We start from the raw sequence: 17,744 nt of genomic DNA, 5'->3' as shown, positions 1-17,744 counted from the left end.
CACTACTTCCTTCAAGTCAAAATTACCATGGCTCCCCCAGTCCTATCCAATTAGTGCTTACTCTTTTCCTGGCACCCAGACATGCTTTCCCCTCATCATTTCCCCCCTCTCCATTTTGAGAGACAGCTAGCTGTCTCTTAGGGAGAAGTCCAGAGCTGAAGAAAATTCAGTTGTCCTGGAGATGGGGGAAAGGGTTTAAAGGGAGTTTCCCCTAGGTTCCCCCCAGAAGGTAGGAGGAGTGGGGAAAAGGGACACTCCCTCGTTCCTTTGTCCTTTCTCAGCTGCTCCCACAATGCCCTGGGGCAGGAATGTAAGAGGCAGCTGAAACCCCACGGTTCTGAGACAGCAGCTGAGGGGATGGGTGAGGGGGTGGGGGTGGTAGGAGGGGAGCCAGAGGCAGGGCCTAGGAAGCAGGATGCTTGGGTTCCTAAGGTGAGCATAAGCTAGGGAAAAGCGAGAGTCAGGGAGAAGGTAGCAAGCCATTGGAACCCTAGGAGTTCTGTATATTGGATTCCTGGGTCCTATTCTCCACCCCCGTCCCTTGGGAACAGCAGGGCCCTTGTTTCCTTGAGTAACCTTCATGCCCAGCCCTGGGTGAGTCATTGCTGGCGCCGAGACCAGACAGAGACTGAGACAGAGCCCCCAGCAAAGATATGGAGACAGAACAGAAGACAGAGAGAACAGAGAGAAAAACACCAAGAGACACATGGAATGAAAGGCCAAGACAAAGATAGAGAGGTTGATTTAAAAAAAAATGCACAGAAAGACTTATATACAGACACCAAGGACAAGGAATCCTGAGACCTGTAATGACCCCTATTTCTCCCTAAGGAATGGAGACATCGACTCAGACCTAGACCCTCTCAGACAGAGCCGCCCCAGAATAACCCTTCCTGTCAACCCAAAAGCCAATTATATCCCAGGATGAGGACACCCTGCCATCTTCCACTCCACCCACCCACCCCCTCATCACTGACACACATAGTTCCCTATACACACACTTGCTTAGACCCACATCCATACTGTAAACACAGGGATAGACACAGTGTCAGGCAAACACATGTGGATCTGCATATACATAAAGACATAATCTGGTAAACATCATACCCCGATATAGATGTGCAGGTCTGAAGACTCAGAAACATTGCTACATCTTCACATGATATGACATCATAACAAAAATAATGATGTGACATGTGTATAGCGCTTTTTATACATCATTTCATTTGGACCCAACTACAACCCTCTCACATCCATATATCAAACCTATACATCTCCAGAGACATGCACCCTCATAACCTCATAATGACATTAACTCTTAACCACAAATCAGATTCTTAGCAAATCTGATTTCATTAATAAGAGATAAATCCTGGGGAGAATAATAAAACAAAAGCTGCATGAACAGCAATAAAATCCTGGTAAAAGGAATATCTCTTATACACAAATATCTGTGTACTCTTGTGCATAAATACCTAAGACACCCAAGAATAAGGAGCTTCAGCCCCTCGGCACATGTACAGTAGAGAACTATAAGCCTAAGAAACAGATGGGGAAAAAAGAGAAATCTGGAAGGAAAGGGGGAAAAGTGACCAAGAAAAGTAACTAAATCTTGTTTTCTCCTTATTTTTACTTCTTCCTCTGGGTTTCTTCCCTCAGATCCAACAACTCCTGCTTTAACAATCTGTAAGTACTTCTTAGAAATGCCAGTCTTTGATCTGATCAGTTGGAGCTCGGGAAACACTTGGGGGGCTAGCCTATAGATGTGTATAGTGTGTGGACACCTTACAGTTTGGTCTAGGGTTTGGGTGGGGGTAGAAACTTCTGAGGTTGTGATTCGGCTCCACAGGTGGGAAACTTGTAGCCTTGAAGTTACACATAGCCTTCTAGGTCCTTGAGTACAGCCCTTTGACTCCAAATTTCACAGAACAAATCCTTTTATTAAGGGGTATAAATTATAACCATTATCATCCTAAGCAGATTATTGGGGAATGATTGGGCTATTGATACATTAGGCTTATGAAGGTGTAGGCCTGGTCTGGCTTTTTGTTTGTTTAGTTTGGGAGTTTTTTGGTATATGTTGTTGAAATCAGTTTAGAGAGAGAAGTTTATCATTAAGAATGTGCTTCCCAGGGTTTATCATTCATGCCATGCCTACTCTCTGAAGGAGCACCTATCCCAAGTCTCTGTTCTGGGCCCTCCTCTTTTCCCACTGTACTCTGCTGTTTGATAACCTCATTGGTTTCCATCCCAGATACCATCCCTATGCAGATAATTCCTAGTGTAGTTTAGTGGATGCAGTGCTGGACATGGAGTCAGGAAGACCTGTGTTCAAATCCTCCCTAGGCTGCTTTACAGCTATGTAACCCTGAGCAAATCACTTTACCTCTCTGGGCTTCACTTTCTTCTTCTATTAAAAAAAAGGGAGTTGTATTTGATGATGTCTAATAGGTCTACTGCCTAAGGTTCTTTCAAGCTGTAAAATGTGACCCTATGATCCTGTGACAGGGGTGGCCAGAGGGCAAAACCAGAGTGGCATTTTAGGGGGTTTCTCCAGCTGAATATGCCCTACTTGGCAAGGCATGAATTCTGAATACTGAGGAACTACCCCCCAGAGAGGTTCCAGGATGTGTCTGTGGCAGAGAAAGACAGTACCATGACACTCTGTCTTGAAAGTTAGGAGGGCTCTCTTAGTAGGACAGGATAATATTTTGATGCGTAGTGATTGGGACAGGGAAGCTAGACTGAAATAGTTTGATTGAACCAAGTAGAAACAATAAGCATCCTGTGTCCCAAACCCCTTTAGCTACCACTTCCCTCCTAGGACCCAGGGGTCCCCCATCCTTTCAGGTTTCTGTTTTGTCCCCACCAGGAGGTCCTCACCCATCACTATCACTCTCTACTTCTCCCTCTTTCAAGAAGACCCAGGCTTCCTGCCTCCAACAGCCCAGCCTGTTCAGTAGCTGGACCCTGCCAAGCAGGAGGTGGGGGAGGAGAGAAAGGAGGGAGTCCAGAGAAGGAGGCGCCAGTCAGGCTCGGGTGTCAGGAGGTGGCTCCCAAGAGCAGCTGTTGGGGGGCCTTCTCTGGGGAGAGTATCCAAGAGCTGGAGCTTCTCAGGCCCAAGGAGCAAACTCCCTCCTCCTACAACTCAGCTACCTCTTTGCCTTCCTTTTTCCTTCCTTCACCTCACCTTTTTCTTCTCTCTTCTCCCTGTTCCCTTTCCCTCTCTTTTCTCTTACACTGCCATCTGCAGCTCCTAAATTCCTCCCCACCCCAGCATTCTCTGCACTTGCCTTATATCTTTTCCACTACTTTTATATCCCTCTCTCATCACTGCCCCGTTCGCACTAGCCCTTCTGTGGGCCCCTAGAACTCCTTTCCCACTCCACTGATTCCATTTCTCATACTGGCCACTCCCCTCCCCAGCCCCTCCTCTCCCTTCCCCCACCTCCTTATAGGCTTCTACTGCACTGCACCCAGCTCATACCCTACATTTTTATTTTCTCCCCGACCCCACCTAGACCCCATAACTTTGCTGCTCTTCTCCTCTCCAATGTTTCCACTTTCCTCTTCTCCCCGAAACAGCAGACTTAGAGCTGTGGTGTCAAAGGCAGAGAGCCAGGCTACAAGAAGTAATCTCTTCTTTCTGGCTCCTCCTTTTCTGGGCTCAGTTCCAAAAGAGGGGTGTGAGCCAGAGAGGCCCCCAGGGCAGGTGGGAAGGAGCAGGTTCTTGCAGGCCCAGCCTAGAACTGAGCACACCGAAAGCACCAAGTGGGGGAGGGGCACAATGTCCCACCTGCCTGTCCCTTTCCTAGCTACTTGCCTTCCTGTGGGGCTGTGGTGTCCTTTCTCCTGGCCATATAATCTCATCTAACTTCATTTCATACCCATGGCTTCCATTACAGACGGAGTATCAGTCTACTAGTCAACTAACCACTGGTTCTTCCCACTCTCCTACCCTACCAACTCTCACCACCACCACTCCCCAGCCCGAGGTCCCAGCTCCAATCAGGGAGTACCTTAGAGTCCATTACCCTGTGCCCTGGTTCTCCTCTGCTTCCCACCAAACCAGGGTCCGGATCTACTGACCCCAGCAAACCCAACCAGATGCTGCTTCTGGGAGCAGTATATGGTGGTAGCCCCAGGATCTCAACATTTAGAGTATACTGTCTAAATATAGATCCCTGGGTCAGGGGGAGTGAACGGACAAAATGAGTAAGGCAGATACAGGGAGAGAGAAACACAAAGGGAAGAAGTGATGAGAAAGAAGAGAATGAAGTAGAGAAAAGGCAGTCTCTTAAGTGGACTGACGTAGAGAGAGGCGAGACACAGGGGAAAGTGGGGAAGATCCATTCTGCCACATTCCTGGACACTCACCTTAACCAGATTTAAACCTCCCCGCCCGAACATACGGACATACATACACAATCCTACACCAACATACCAGTTAGGTGATACATATTCCCCTCAATAATTATGTAATCAGAGAAAAGTTCACACCTGTTCAAAGAGGCACACAGAGGTAACAAATCCCAGGATATAAATGTAAAGTCCCAATCAGAAACCGGTACAGAAAAGCAGACAGGAGACATAAAAACACTCTAACACCTGAACACAAACTCCATAGCATACACAAACACAGAGAGACATACATACCCCCTTCCCACCCTATGTGGTCCACCCAAAGTACTCATACCGCTCCAGAGAAGAGATCGGCAGGCAGATGGGGAAACTGGGTTCCCAGAGAGGCCAGACAAGGAGGGGTGGGAAGGAAGAGAGGCGGACCTGAGCACGAGGGAGGGGCTAGGGCTAGGTCCTAGAATAGGTAACCACACCTCAGCCTCCACCCCCATCCTCCTTTTCCAGGGGGCTGGAGACGACTACTATCCTGGCAAGCAGATGTAGCAGCAACCACGAGAAAGGGAAACTCCAGTGAGGGAGGACCTAAAGCCAGAGCCAGACTTTTCAGGAATGGAGCTTGAGCCCCTTACACTCCATTGAGACATTCCCCACTCCAGACCAATACTGACACTGGGCTCATGATAAGGCAATGCCAAACAGAGACGGGGATCAAGGTGGGAAAGGGAGATCTGGGGACCAGGAAGACTATAAACCTAGCCTGGCCGCAGTCCCTGGGCTGAGGTGCTCACTCATCTTAACTCTTTCCAGAGAACCCCAGCCTAGGGCCAGGGACCTGGGGGTAGACAGCCTGTGGAGGGGGGAGAGAGTGGGAAGGGGAAGTATGCTGTGCCAATCGGAGTCAAGTGACAAGGGAAAGGAGGCTGGAGCCAACTGGAATGTAAGACTGGAGCCGAGATTCCCAGGGGCGGGAGAGGGGAGAGCCCATGAATACAGACGGCTCCAGATCAAGCCAAAGGACCCCAATTTCCCTCTGTGGAAAGTCTTGGTGTCCTCACTCCCATCTCCCTGGAATCCCCAGAGCCTCTCCACCCCATCTTAGAGGCTCCCAAGTCATCATCCCAGGTCCTTTTTCTCTCCCCACAAGCTCTCATGTCTTCATATCATCTCAATTCCCCTGAGGACCCTATGTTTCTCCAATGCCACACAGCCACATCGTATTTGCCAGGAGTTCCCATGTCCTTGGCTATCTGCATCATGCCAGGCAGCAAGCTTCAATTGGCAACGTGGAACAGCAAAAGGAGCTGGACTAAGTAGGTCCAAAATCCTAGCTCTGTCACTAACTAGCAGTGGGACCTTGGACTAGTCATACCTAGAGTAGTTCTATGGACCTCAGTTTCCCCACCTGATAAAGGAGATGATTGGACTAGATGATTTATAAGGTGTCCTCTGGCTCCAGCAATCTGAATTTACTGCCCATGGAGGGAAGCACAGCTGTGTCAGGGAGAGCAACTGGAGAAGCTGAAAGCTGGGGAGGGGGCAATAGGAGAGTGAAGCTCATAGCTCAATAGACCACCCAACCACTGTTTGGAAACATCAAGAAGAAGGAAAGAAGAGGCCCGGATGGACCTCCCATAATGGGCTAGATTTCCTCCTGGAGATGCAGCTGGCTCCGGGGAGAAGCAAGAAAACAGCTGGGGGGACAGAGAGCAAAGGAGCCTTCATATAAAAGGTATTTGGGGGTGGAGGGGGGTTGGTAGTAACCAAACTGGGAAGACCTGATACTTGGATCACTGAACCATGTTTTGGTTCTACTATAAAAGAACATGAAATAAGGACCATAGATAAAGGAGAGACATTTGAAGGACAATAAAATGGGGAGATAAAAAACTGAGAGAGAAAGGAAAGAGGAAAGAGAACAGACTGAGGAACAGAAAGGTGAGAAAGAAAGAAGGGGTGAGTCTGAGGACCCCAAAGAAAAGTGGGAAAATGAAAGCGGAAGGAGCAAAGGAACAACCGAGGAAGACAGGTGTGGAGAAATAGGGTAAGGCTAAGAGAATTCTATTAAATTTCAGAGGACTATGTTAGGTGCTGGTGAACACAAAAAGGACCTGCTTTCATGAAAATTACAATCTAATAAAGAGCTATAACATACACAAATATCTATAAACACAAAATTATTTTAGTGAAGTGAAAGACAGAGAAAAGTTAAAAGAGAAGTGAAAACAAAGATGTAAGATCCAAAAAAGGAACTACTCCCTGGTGTAGGAAGCGGGGAGTAAGAAGAAGAAACAGAGAAAGTTTCCAAGAGAAGCAACGGTTAAATTACACTTTAAAGGATGAGGAAGAATTCATCAGAGAGGAAAGCATTCCAGGCATAGAATATTCTGTGAGTAAAAGCACAGAGGTAGAAAATTCCAAGCCACGTACAGTGGGTCCAATTTGATTGTAGCATAGAATATTCCAAGGGGGAGGGAAGGAAAATAGTATAAAAGAAGACTAAGATGGATGGGTGGTACTAAATTATGGAGGTTCTTGAATACTAAGAAGATTGAACTTTGTAGATAATAGGGAACCATAGGAAGGTTTTGGGCAAAGGAGTGACATGGTTAGTTCAATGTAAAAGCAAGATTAGTTTAATAACCCTTTGAAGGAATGGCTAGAGGGAGAGCATAGTAAAAGGGTGAGAGACTGAAAAAAATGAGGGAGTGTGTAAAACTGATATATGGACAGGATAACAATAGCTGAGGGAGAGAAATATACAAGATGAAGGGCAAGGGACAATGAAAAAGAGTGACTAGAAGCAAGGAAGGAAGTGATAGGACAAAGAAGACAGGGAGATTAAGAGGAAAAAGGGAGGAAGATGAAAGATGCTGAGGGGGAAGATGAGGTCACAGAGATCAGAAAGTCCGCAACCTGGTAGCATCCTACCCACCTCAGCTCCCAACCCCCATCTCTTTCCCCAGCACTATTCTGTACACCAAACTCTATTCCACATTCCCTATTCCCTATGCCCTGTTTCCCCTCTCATTCACTCCTGCTACCTTCTTTCCCCATCCCCAATCTTCTCTCCCCTCCGCCCTTCTCTTCCAGGCAGTCACTTGGTCTGTCTCTCCCTTTCTGTCTGTCCCTCCTCCTAGAGAGGGACGTCCAAACTGCAGTCCTTATTTCCCACCCCCAGATCACTCACCCATTCATTCCCCCACCTCTGACCTGCGGCTGTGTTCAGGGATCCCCTGGGTCCTTTCCGTTTAAGGCCCTGAATTTGGAGGGGGGGGTGCCTGCCGTGGGGCCCCAGGGCCTCCCGGTTCCTTGGCTTTGTCCACTCAGGGCGGTGCTTAGTCCCAGCACAGGATCCTGGGAGCAGCTGCCCCGACCAGCTGCGGCCGGCTTTGCGGTGGTCATGGCAACGCCAGTCCCATGTCCCTCTTCCAAGCCTTCTCAGCCCCCGCTGGGAGAGAGTAGTGCTGAGAGCCAGGCAAAGTGGGGGAGGGCAAGATTAGGTAAAGAAAAGCTGGGGAAGAAAGGAGGCTGCATGGGAAAAAAAAAATACAAAGACAAAACAGCTAGACAAAGAGCTTGGATAAAGGGAGAATTTTTTTTAAGAGGCAGAGATGTGAGGCTTTAACATTAAGAATGTGTATGGCCCTTTTCATTCAGTCAGCAAGATAGGGAGATTGTAGGATTGGCACAGGTAAGGGTTTCAGTAGAAAATCCATTCCATAGGCTGAAAGGAGCAGCCTTTGCACAGGAGCAAAAACTGGAATTTGGTGGTAATGGATAGTGGGAAGGATAGCAGCTCAACACAATCACTGAACATCACGGACAGAAAGGACTGTCCAACCTCTCTACCAGAAAGGAATCTTCCAATTTGGCAAACTCTACAAGTGGCCATCCAAATCCTGATGAAAGATCTCCAATGAGGAAGAGCCTTCCTCCTCCCAAGGCAGCCCATTACATTTTTGGACAGGGTTAATTGTTCAGAAGTTTTTCTTTAAATCAAAACTGAATTTGAATTTGAACCTTTGCAACATCCATCCATTGGTCCTGATTCGGCCGCTCTGTTGCCAAACTGGACAAGTCTAATCCCTCTACCACATTATAACCTTTTGAATACCTGAAGACAATTATTAAGACTCCCCTGAGGCTTTTCTTCTGGCTTCATACTTCATCCCTGGATAGTTTGTTCCTTTGCCTCTGAGTCATAGAAAAGCAGGGTCACCTGGGTTCTATGGTTTATGTCTGAGCCCTAGTGGACAGATAGAGGTAGTGCTTCAGCAGAGGCCCTGAAACCATAGTGAGGAAAATGGGACTACAAGATGATCAAGTCTCTCCACTAACTCTGAAGGGTCAACTCTAGGCCTGTTTATGCCCACAAGCAATGTGATCATCAGTGTTTTTAACTATAACTATAGTTTCTGTATTTTCCAAGTCAGAATACTATTCCCTAGGCACTACTCCCCTATGTAGAATGTCTATTAGAACATAAGCTCCACCCTAAACAGATCAAAGAAAGAGGAAAAGGGTCCATCTGTACATCAATATTTTTAGAAGTTCTTTTTGAACTATAAACAGAAGATGCCCATCAATTAAAAGACGGCTGAACAAATTAAGGTTTATGGTAATAGTTTTATACCATAAGAAATGACCAATGGGATGGTTTCTGAGAATCCTGGGAAACTTGTATGATTGATGCAAATTAAAAGTGAGCAGAACTTTAGGGGGAAGCTAGGTGGCTCGATGAATAGAGAACCAGCTCTGGAGTCAGGAGGACCTGAGTTCAAATCTTACTCAGACATTTAACACTTACCAGCTGTGTGATCTTTGGCAAGTCACTTAACCCCAATTGCCCTCCCCCCCAAAAAAAGGCAAAAAAGAAAAAAGTGAGCAGAACTTTGAAAGACTGATTAATGCAATAACCAACCATCTTAAGGATCAGTGATGAAGAACACTACCCACCTCCCAACAGAGAGGTGATGGAATAAAGTTACAGAATGAAGCATACATTTTTGGACATTGAAAATGTATACATTTGTTTTGCTTGACTATGCTTATTTGTTACAAAGAAGTGTTTATGTGTTTGTGTGTTTTTATTTAGGGGGAAAGGGGAAGCTAGAGATAGCATTGCTTGAAAAAAAGAAACAAAAAAAGAGAGTCTTTAAAGCAGTTTTTAAAAAAATACAGAAGAGACCAAAAGAAAATACAGAGGATGGTTATCACTAACTATAATAGTAAAGACACTCAAAACTATGCCATACAAGGATCAATAACAATATACATAACAATATAGACAGGAAGAGAAAAAACTTAGGAGGAACATTAGGAAGATTGTTGTCTTTGAGTTGTCTTCTGATCTTTTAATTGTCAAATGTGGTGGTCTTTTCTCAGTCCTCCTTGACCTCTGGGCATCATTTGACACTTTTGATCACCCTTTACTCTTTTTTTCTTTCTTTTTTTTTTTTTAAGCAATTGGGGTTAAGTAACTTGCTCAAGGTTACACGGCCAGTTATTTTCTGGGTGTGATGCTAAGTATCTGAGCCCGGATTTGATCCCCAGGTCATCCCAACACTGGAGCCGGTGCTCCTACTTGCTGAGCCACCTGGCCACCCCCACCCTTTACTCTTAGCATTCTATCTTCCCTGGGTTTTTGTGCCACTGCTTTCTTTCCCTTGGTTCTCCTTCTAACTGTTCTTCTGCCACTCCTTGTCCATCTCTTCATCATTCTTTATCATACCCCCTAACAGTAGGTGTACCTCTAAAGCACTGCCTGGGTCCTCTTCTTTCTCTCTACTTTCTCTCTTGGTGACCTCATCTGCATGCATGGCTTTAATTATCATCTCTAGTCCAGATCTATATATCTAGCCCTAATATCTCTCCTAAACTCCAGTCCCACACCACAAACTGCCTATGGGACATTTAAAACTGGATTCCCATAGGCATCTAAAGTTCATGTCCAGAATTCATTAACTTTCCCCCCAAACCCACCCTTCTTCTAACCCTATGTCTATCCAGGGTACCACCATTTTTCAAGTCACTCCTAAGTCATCCTCTACTTGTTCTTCTCCCACATATCTTATCAGTTGACGCATCTTGCCATTTCTGTCTCCACAGTACTTGTCTTATCTACTCCCTTTCCATTTACATGACCACCACCCTTGTTCAAGCTCTTATAACTTCTTGTCTGAACTATATCAGCAGCTTCTTAACTGGTGTACTTGCCTCATCTCTCCCAACTATAACCTATCTTTCAAATAACTGCCAAAGTGATTTTCCATTTCATTCCCTATCAATATTCTCCAGAGGCTCCCGATTACCTCTAGGATTAAATACAAATTCCTCAGTCTGGCATTTAAAGCCCTTCACAGTCCGGCCCCAACCTACCTTTCCAGCCTTATCATATATTAGTCCCCTTCACATTCAACAAAACTAGCCTTTTTATTATTCTTTATAAGAGGTACTTTATCCCCCATCTCAATGCCTTTGCATTTTCCATTTCTATAATGCATTCCTTCTTCACCTCCACTTCTTAAAACCCTTAGTTTCCTTCAAGATCAGATTAAATACCATTTTCTAGAGTAAACCTTTTCTGTACCCTCAGCTTCTAGTACTTCCTCACCCCCTCCTCTTAAATCTGCTTTGGATATATGATGCCTTCTATATAGTTGCTGTCATTTGTCCTTTGTTTTGAAGAGGACCAACATATCATGGGGTGATGTCTTAACTCTTGAGTGATTTGGATTTAAATGAGTTATATGAAGTCACCAGCTTCACTTTCTCTTTTTTATATATTTTATTTTCCCCAATTACATGTTAAAACAATTTTTAAGACATTAAAAAAAGTTTTGAGTTCCAAATTCTATAACCACTCTCTCTTCCAGATTCATCACAGTCCAGTGGCAAGGCAAAAGGCAGGACAACTGGCGATGGCCTGAGATGCATTGGATGACTTTGGAATCTTTGATGTGTGATCAAGCTCTAAGTATTCCACAGTGCCTGCTTCAGCTGCCTTCATGGCCACTGGAACAAATTGTTCTCATCTTTCCATTCCACTGGAGGAAGTCTTCACATACTTGGGGGTAGACATCCTCCTAACTCACCAATGTGTTTGAGGCCAGTCAGTTATTGTCAACCTGGTTATCCCATCTGCCAAGACGGTTTTACCAGAGTGTGACCTCTGCACGTGTTACAGCTTCTTAGAGCCACAGGTGAGAGTTGGGTGAAAGATGGGAGCATCCCTGAAAAGAGTTCTCACACCAAAGGTGCTAGCCCTCCCTGAATACCCCATATACCCCTGGCATACAGTATGCGCTAAGTTAATTCTTTATCTATCTTACCTATCTCTGTATGTGTATGTGTGTGAACATGCTGTGTCTTCTCAAAAAGACTGTAAGCTCCTTGAGGGCATAAATTTTTTCACTATTATATTTGTATCCCCAAGACCTAGCATAGTTTTTGGCACATACCTATCATTTAATTAATATTTGCTTATTTAATATTTGAAGAGCTATAATGTTGAAAACATATTAGACTTGTCCTTTGGTGGACCCAGAGCTATGGGTAAAAATTACAGGAACAAAATTTAAGGTTTGATATGAGAAAAAATTCCTAGCAAGTCAAGTTGGCCAAAAATGGAATTGGTTGCCTCTGAAAATAGTTACCTCAGAAAATCATCATAATTGCTGATTTTCAAAGGGAGACTCAATGACCATATGTCAAAAGGAATTCTTAATCCCTTAACAGGATGGGTTAAATGGTTTCTGGGTTCTCTTACAGTTCTGAGTTTCTAGAATTATCTTGTGAGGCAGATAGGAGAAGGATTATTCATCACCATCTTACCAATGCAGAAACAGCTACTTTAGCTATGTAGAAAAGTAACTATTTACTTTGGTGCATTCATAAAGGGAAGTAATGTGAAATGGGAAGAAAATTGAACTTGGAGTCACTGAAGCTGAGTTTGAATGCTAGGTTACTTAATACCTGGGTAAAATCAGTCAGGTCATTTAACTTCTCTGGGCCTCAATTACTTGTGTAAAATAAGGGAATTGGACTAGAAACCAGGGGTGGGGAACCTGTGACCTCAAGGCCACATGTGGCCCTCTAGGTTCTCAAGTGCAGTCCTTTGACTGAATCCAAACTTCACAAAACAAATCCTCCTTAATAAAAGGATTTGTTCTGTAAAACTTGGATTCAGTCAAAAGGCATCATCCAAGGGGGTGGTTAGGTGGTACGGTGAATAGAGTATCAGCCCTGAAGTCAGAAGAACCTGGGTTCAAATCCAGCTTCAGACACTTGACATACGTACTAGACGTGTGACCTTGGGTAAGTCACTTAACCCCAATTGCCCTGCCTTCCCCCCTCCAAAAAGCAAAAAAAAAAAAAGTGGTACATGAGGACCTAGAGGGCCACATGTGGCCTTGAAGCTTCAGGTTCCTCACCCCTGGACTAGATTATCTCTAAGAATCTTTCCCATTGTAGACCTATGAGTTCATCACTATAAGGGGCCCACTCTCAACTTAGGTAATCCTCATCCACTTTTTCCCACAGATCTTCCACAGAGGATTGACTCAAAGCTTTTCTCTTGTTGATTTGATATCTCACAGTGCATCCATATACAACATGCCTGGCACAAAGTAAGCACCTAATGAATATTTGTGTCCTTTCTTCTTTCCTCCCTTAGTTCCTTCTGCTACTCAGGCTCATTCTAACTAGGCTACCTCCAACATGTCTTGAGCAAGTCTTTTATACAAGTTCTTTCACAAAAGTCATCTTTGGTAACTTGCTACAACCTGCTTACACTTAACCTCATTGTTCTTTTCTTCTCACAGGTTCCACCCAACATTTCCCATGTTCCTTCCAGCTATAAATTTCATTATTTTATTTTAATTCTTCTGAAATCATGACATTCTGTCATTCTTAGTCCATAGCATTATATGCTGGAAGTCATATATCAGACAGGATGAGAAACCAAGTCTCCTTACTTTGGGTCACCAAATAGTCAACCAGAATTTATTAAGAGCCTACTAAGAATCAAGCACTGTGCTAATAAGCACTTTATAAATATTATTTCATTTGATTCTCACAACCCTTGGAGGTAGATTATATTATGCCCATTTTTACAGTTGGACTGAGGCAAACATTGGTTAAGTGACTAGCCCAAAGTCACACAGTTAGTGTCTTCATCCAGATTTGAATTCAGTGCTCTATACACTGGCCACTTAGCTGTTTAGGTCTATCAGGGAAGGCAACATGCAAACAACAATTCACAAGATATATACAGATATCTGTATCTATATTTGTAGGTACTTGTACATACAATATACACGTATAGGTAGACATATCTGTATACATACATCTATCTAAATGTGTATATTTGCAAACAGATATGTACAAAATAAATACCAGATAAATTGAGGGATATTCTGAAAGGGAAACCACTAAAATTAAGGAGGATTTGATTAAGGAGTCCTTTACTGCGCCTCATACTGGGAAAGGTCTCTTTCAGAGGAAACCTGGAGGCAGAGATGTGGAGGGAGAGAGTTCCAGACATGGAGGACAGCTTGTGAAAATGGTTGCAGTGAGGAGATGGGAGTGTCCTGTGACACAAACAGCTTCCTTTTAAGCACCCTTTCTTCTAGAATTCTTATCACCCTTCTAATACTGATGGACTAGGTTAAAAGCTTATAGAGAAGAAAACTAGGGAAGAATACAGAATGAGAGAAAAATTCCCCAACTGACGCTAGAACCATAGACCATAACTCTTATTCCTTGGTGAATAACTGCCTCCCTCCCACAATCCTTTGTCTTTCTCCCACTCCCCAGAATAGCTCTGCAGTGGGAGGAGCTGCGGCCAATGGCTGAGGAGCAATTTCATTTACAAGCCTCAGGAACCTGACTCTTGAGGTCCCTGCAATGACCCAATGTGGCCGCAAGGTGGCGTAGCAGCCCAGTAATGCGGCCGACTGGGGAAACCCACAGAGCGAAGAAAGCAGTCTACGTGACTACCTGGGTCTGGAACTCGAAGGAGATAAGGACTCCTTAAGTCCTTAAAGACAAGGTGGGCTTGATCTCAGGTTTCCTGGGAAACCTGCTCCTTGTCTAAATTAACTGTTCTGAGATGGATTGAGCTTGGCCTAAGTGAGGGCGTTGAGAGAGCTGCGGCTACCTTGGCCATGGAGAAACGTGTGGGTTATTGAGCAGTGCGCCGGGACCGAGCGCGGAGCCCTGTGGTTTGGAGCTAGGCGAGAGCAAAGGCAGCTCTGTTCTTGTTCGCAGAGAGCTGACTCATCGCACTGGGTGGCTTTGTTCGTGGTACAGGCGGCGAAAACGCCTGTGGACGATTACAAAGCAACTTCTTCAGCACTTGCAAAATAATGTAACTGATAGAAAGGAGACGGGGGAGGAGCTAATAATACTTTGGTATCTACATCCAGCAATGAAGCAAAAGAAAAATATTTGCTAAGCTAAGCATAGCCTTTGTGTAGAGCTCTGTGTTAGGTGCTGGCAGGGTCCCTGACTTTCTGAAAAGGAGACACAGACACAGAGAGTGTTGTAAAAAGCATATTAAGAGATTTTTTAAAAGGGCAGGAGCAAAAAGAAAAAAATGCAACCCTTCTTCCACATGATATACATTCAAATACTTGAAGACGCTTGTCCATTAGGTGGAGCAGTGGATAAAGCTCTGGACCTATAATAGAGACCTGAGTTCAAATGTAGAGTCAAACACAAGCAAGTCACTTAATCTCATCTGATCTCAGTTTCTTCATCTGTAAAATGGGAAAATAATAGTACCTACCCTCCAGGGTTCTTGTGAGGACCAAATGAAATATTTGTAAAGTCCCTGGTTTATGGTAAGTGCTATATGAATACTAGCTGTTATTATAATGTCCCCCCGCCCCCAACCAAATCTCCAGGCCAGTCACGTCAATGCTAGAGATCCATTTGATACACACACACACACACACACACACACACACACACACAATTGTGGCTATAATTGTAATTTATATATATAATTTTAGCTATTTTAAAAAACACACCAGTAATTTCGTTGGTGTAGGGAACTTGCAGTGAAGAAACTTCCTCTACCAATGTAGATGGACAACTGTTTTCTAATTTAGAGGTTTGGAGAGTAGCCTGGAACATTGAGAACCTAAGTGACTGGACCAGGTTCTGACCAACACTACCTGTCAGGACTTAAGACAGGACTTAAATTCATCTTCTTTTCTCCAAGGATATTTCTTATCCACTACTCCAACCTGCAGATATACCATCTAAACTAACCCACTGGCCACGCCTCAAACAGCAAACCTAATGCTAGATTTTTAAACAGATAGGACGAGATCACTTAGAAAAGAAAAATGGTGAACATTAGGTGTCCATATAGGCTCTCTCAAGCAATTCTTGTTGAAATAACTTAATTTCTTTTTTTTGCAAAGGGTTATTAGACTCACAGATCAGGATCTTCTATGTATCTTGATTTCAGCAAGAAATTTGACAGGGTCTCCAATGATGTCCTCTTGGATAAGATGGGTCCCCAGAGGGCAGCTGCTCCCTCATGTTCTAGGACAATTGTCAGCCCAATTAATCCTTTGCACCCCTTCTCAAGATAACATTTTAAAGTTCATAAAATAAAATATAAAAGATTATAAAGAAAATCAGTTAAATTGAAATATAGTTAATCAAAACTTTTTTTCTGAAAGTTCTCAGGTTAAAAAAATCCCTTTTCTGGGATATCCAATGAGTAGTTACTTCTATAACTCTTATAGTTCTTCTATAACTCATGAACCCTAACCAATTTCCCATTAACAGTCAGCCAGTAGATGCAATTAAGTTATTGCAAAAGTAATGTTCTCTAATCTCATTATATCCTTCTTTTTTTTATTTTGAATAAAGATTGCCTTTTCAAAGTCTAATTCCAGTCTCATCTCACCAAGAGTCAATGCTACCTCTGTCAAATTTGCCTTCCTCCATTAAGACCTCCATTGGTTGGCTCTAATTTCCTCATATTAATGCAAAAAAATATGTTTTCCTATCAAATTTCACCTATTGTTCTTAGTTTTTCCTTTTGGATGTTCTCAGATGAACATTTAATTGCTTCTCTGCCTAACTTGTCCTTCAAATATTTGGGACAGAATACTAAGGTTCACATTCTGGATCCACATTTCCTTCCTATGTGACTATATATATATAGAGAGAGAGAGAGAATATCATTTAACCTCTCTAAAACTCAATTTTTTCTTCCCTGAAAAATGGGAGTAACAATGGTACTGCTTAGTTCACAAGGTTATTATAATAGCTAATATTTATATAGCACTTTAAAGTTTGCAAAGCACTTTATAAATATTTCATTTTATCCTCACAACAACCCTGGGAGGCAGGTGAGGAAACCGAGGCAGGCAGTGAAGTGACTTGTCCATAGTCATACTGCTAGTAAGTGTTTAAAACCAATTTGAATTCAAGTCTTACTGAATGCAGGTCCATTCTTCTATCCCCCTAGTTGTTTATCCTTTTAAACCTTAAAGTGCTATATAAATGTGAGCCATCACCATCATTATTCCTTTAAAAAAAACTGCTCTCATCCCCACCCTTCCCAAGTCTTCTCCAAGTTAAATATTGCTAGTGCCATCCAGTGATGCTTATATGACATAATTTTAGGTCTGCTCACAAATTGTTCATAAACCTCATTTGTCCAAGGAGTTAACTGAGATGAAGGCCTTCAACAGAGAACAGAAATCATCATCATAACCTAATCCAAAGACCACTGGGGGCTATTATTACCTCCAGAAAAAGTTGGTCTCCCTCTCTCCTTGTCCCAAAGGAGGATGCAGAAACAAATTCCATCAAGAGGCAAGAGGTCCAAGAGCACTGAGCAGTGGTCCAGTGGCCACAGAGGAAAAAAGTTGTAGCCCACCATGTGTCTGGGAGGAGAGATGCCCTGGGGAGGCTACTGTCAGCACCCACGTTCAAGAGGCTTCTTCTATGATAACAGATGCCTTCAACCTTCAAACTCTGAGTGACAGTGCACCAAAACGATGAGAGAGGGTGGGAGAACCGCACAACCGATGGACGGTGCTCAGCACCACTCCGGCTTTTGTTGTTCCAGCTGTACCCAGCATGGAGTTGGGGGTAATGGGGGTGGGGAAGAGGCTTGAAAAGGATGTGGATGAACAATTCAGGGACATCCAGGGCCACAGCAGAAAGAATGCACCTGTTCTTATTTGCTGAAAATGACCATGATGACACGCTTCTTTTTTCCCATCTCTCCTCTCCCTCCCTGAAAAGGATGTACTTATCCCAAGCTTCTCTCTGCTTTTTTAATGTCTGTTTTGCATTTATGTTCACCTAGACTCTGAAAGTCTAAATTAAAACTAAACTGCAGTTAGCTC

General features: G+C 43.8%; 1 protein-coding gene and 1 long non-coding RNA gene across 15 annotated transcripts in view; one reads left to right on the top strand and one right to left on the bottom strand.

Moving 5' to 3' along the window:
• DDR1 (discoidin domain receptor tyrosine kinase 1) overlaps positions 1-7,704 on the bottom strand; it is a 21,124-nt gene extending 13,420 nt beyond the window's left edge. For 2 of the 11 annotated variants that reach the window (XM_069073196.1, XM_069073206.1), the window contains exon 1: positions 4,697-4,830. Coding sequence is in view for 2 of the 11 variants with exons in the window: in XM_069073195.1 (XP_068929296.1) it covers positions 4,697-4,853 (157 nt within the window). In the remaining 9 variants the exon portion in view is untranslated. Of the gene's footprint in view, positions 1-61; positions 82-4,656; positions 4,905-7,549 lie in introns of those variants that run through there. The other 9 variants (XM_069073203.1, XM_069073200.1, XM_069073201.1 and 6 more) reach the window with 9 other exon arrangements.
• On the top strand, positions 5,015-17,744 carry LOC138149954 (uncharacterized). 4 transcript variants are annotated; one of them, XR_011165478.1, is made up of 4 exons: positions 5,015-6,091; positions 11,238-11,564; positions 12,904-12,989; positions 17,177-17,744. It is a non-coding gene; the product is annotated as an uncharacterized lncRNA (long non-coding RNA). The 4 variants fall into 4 exon arrangements; XR_011165476.1 differs by having other exon boundaries at positions 17,053-17,744; XR_011165475.1 differs by having other exon boundaries at positions 17,014-17,744.

Source organism: Petaurus breviceps, unplaced genomic scaffold (genome assembly GCF_028583685.1).
Source record: "Petaurus breviceps papuanus isolate PSGF00001 unplaced genomic scaffold, PetGlider_PUasm1.0 90865, whole genome shotgun sequence".
Taxonomy (NCBI): domain Eukaryota; kingdom Metazoa; phylum Chordata; class Mammalia; order Diprotodontia; family Petauridae; genus Petaurus; species Petaurus breviceps.
The sequence above is the reverse complement of the archived record's forward strand: the minus strand, read 5'-3'. Positions and strand labels throughout refer to the sequence as shown.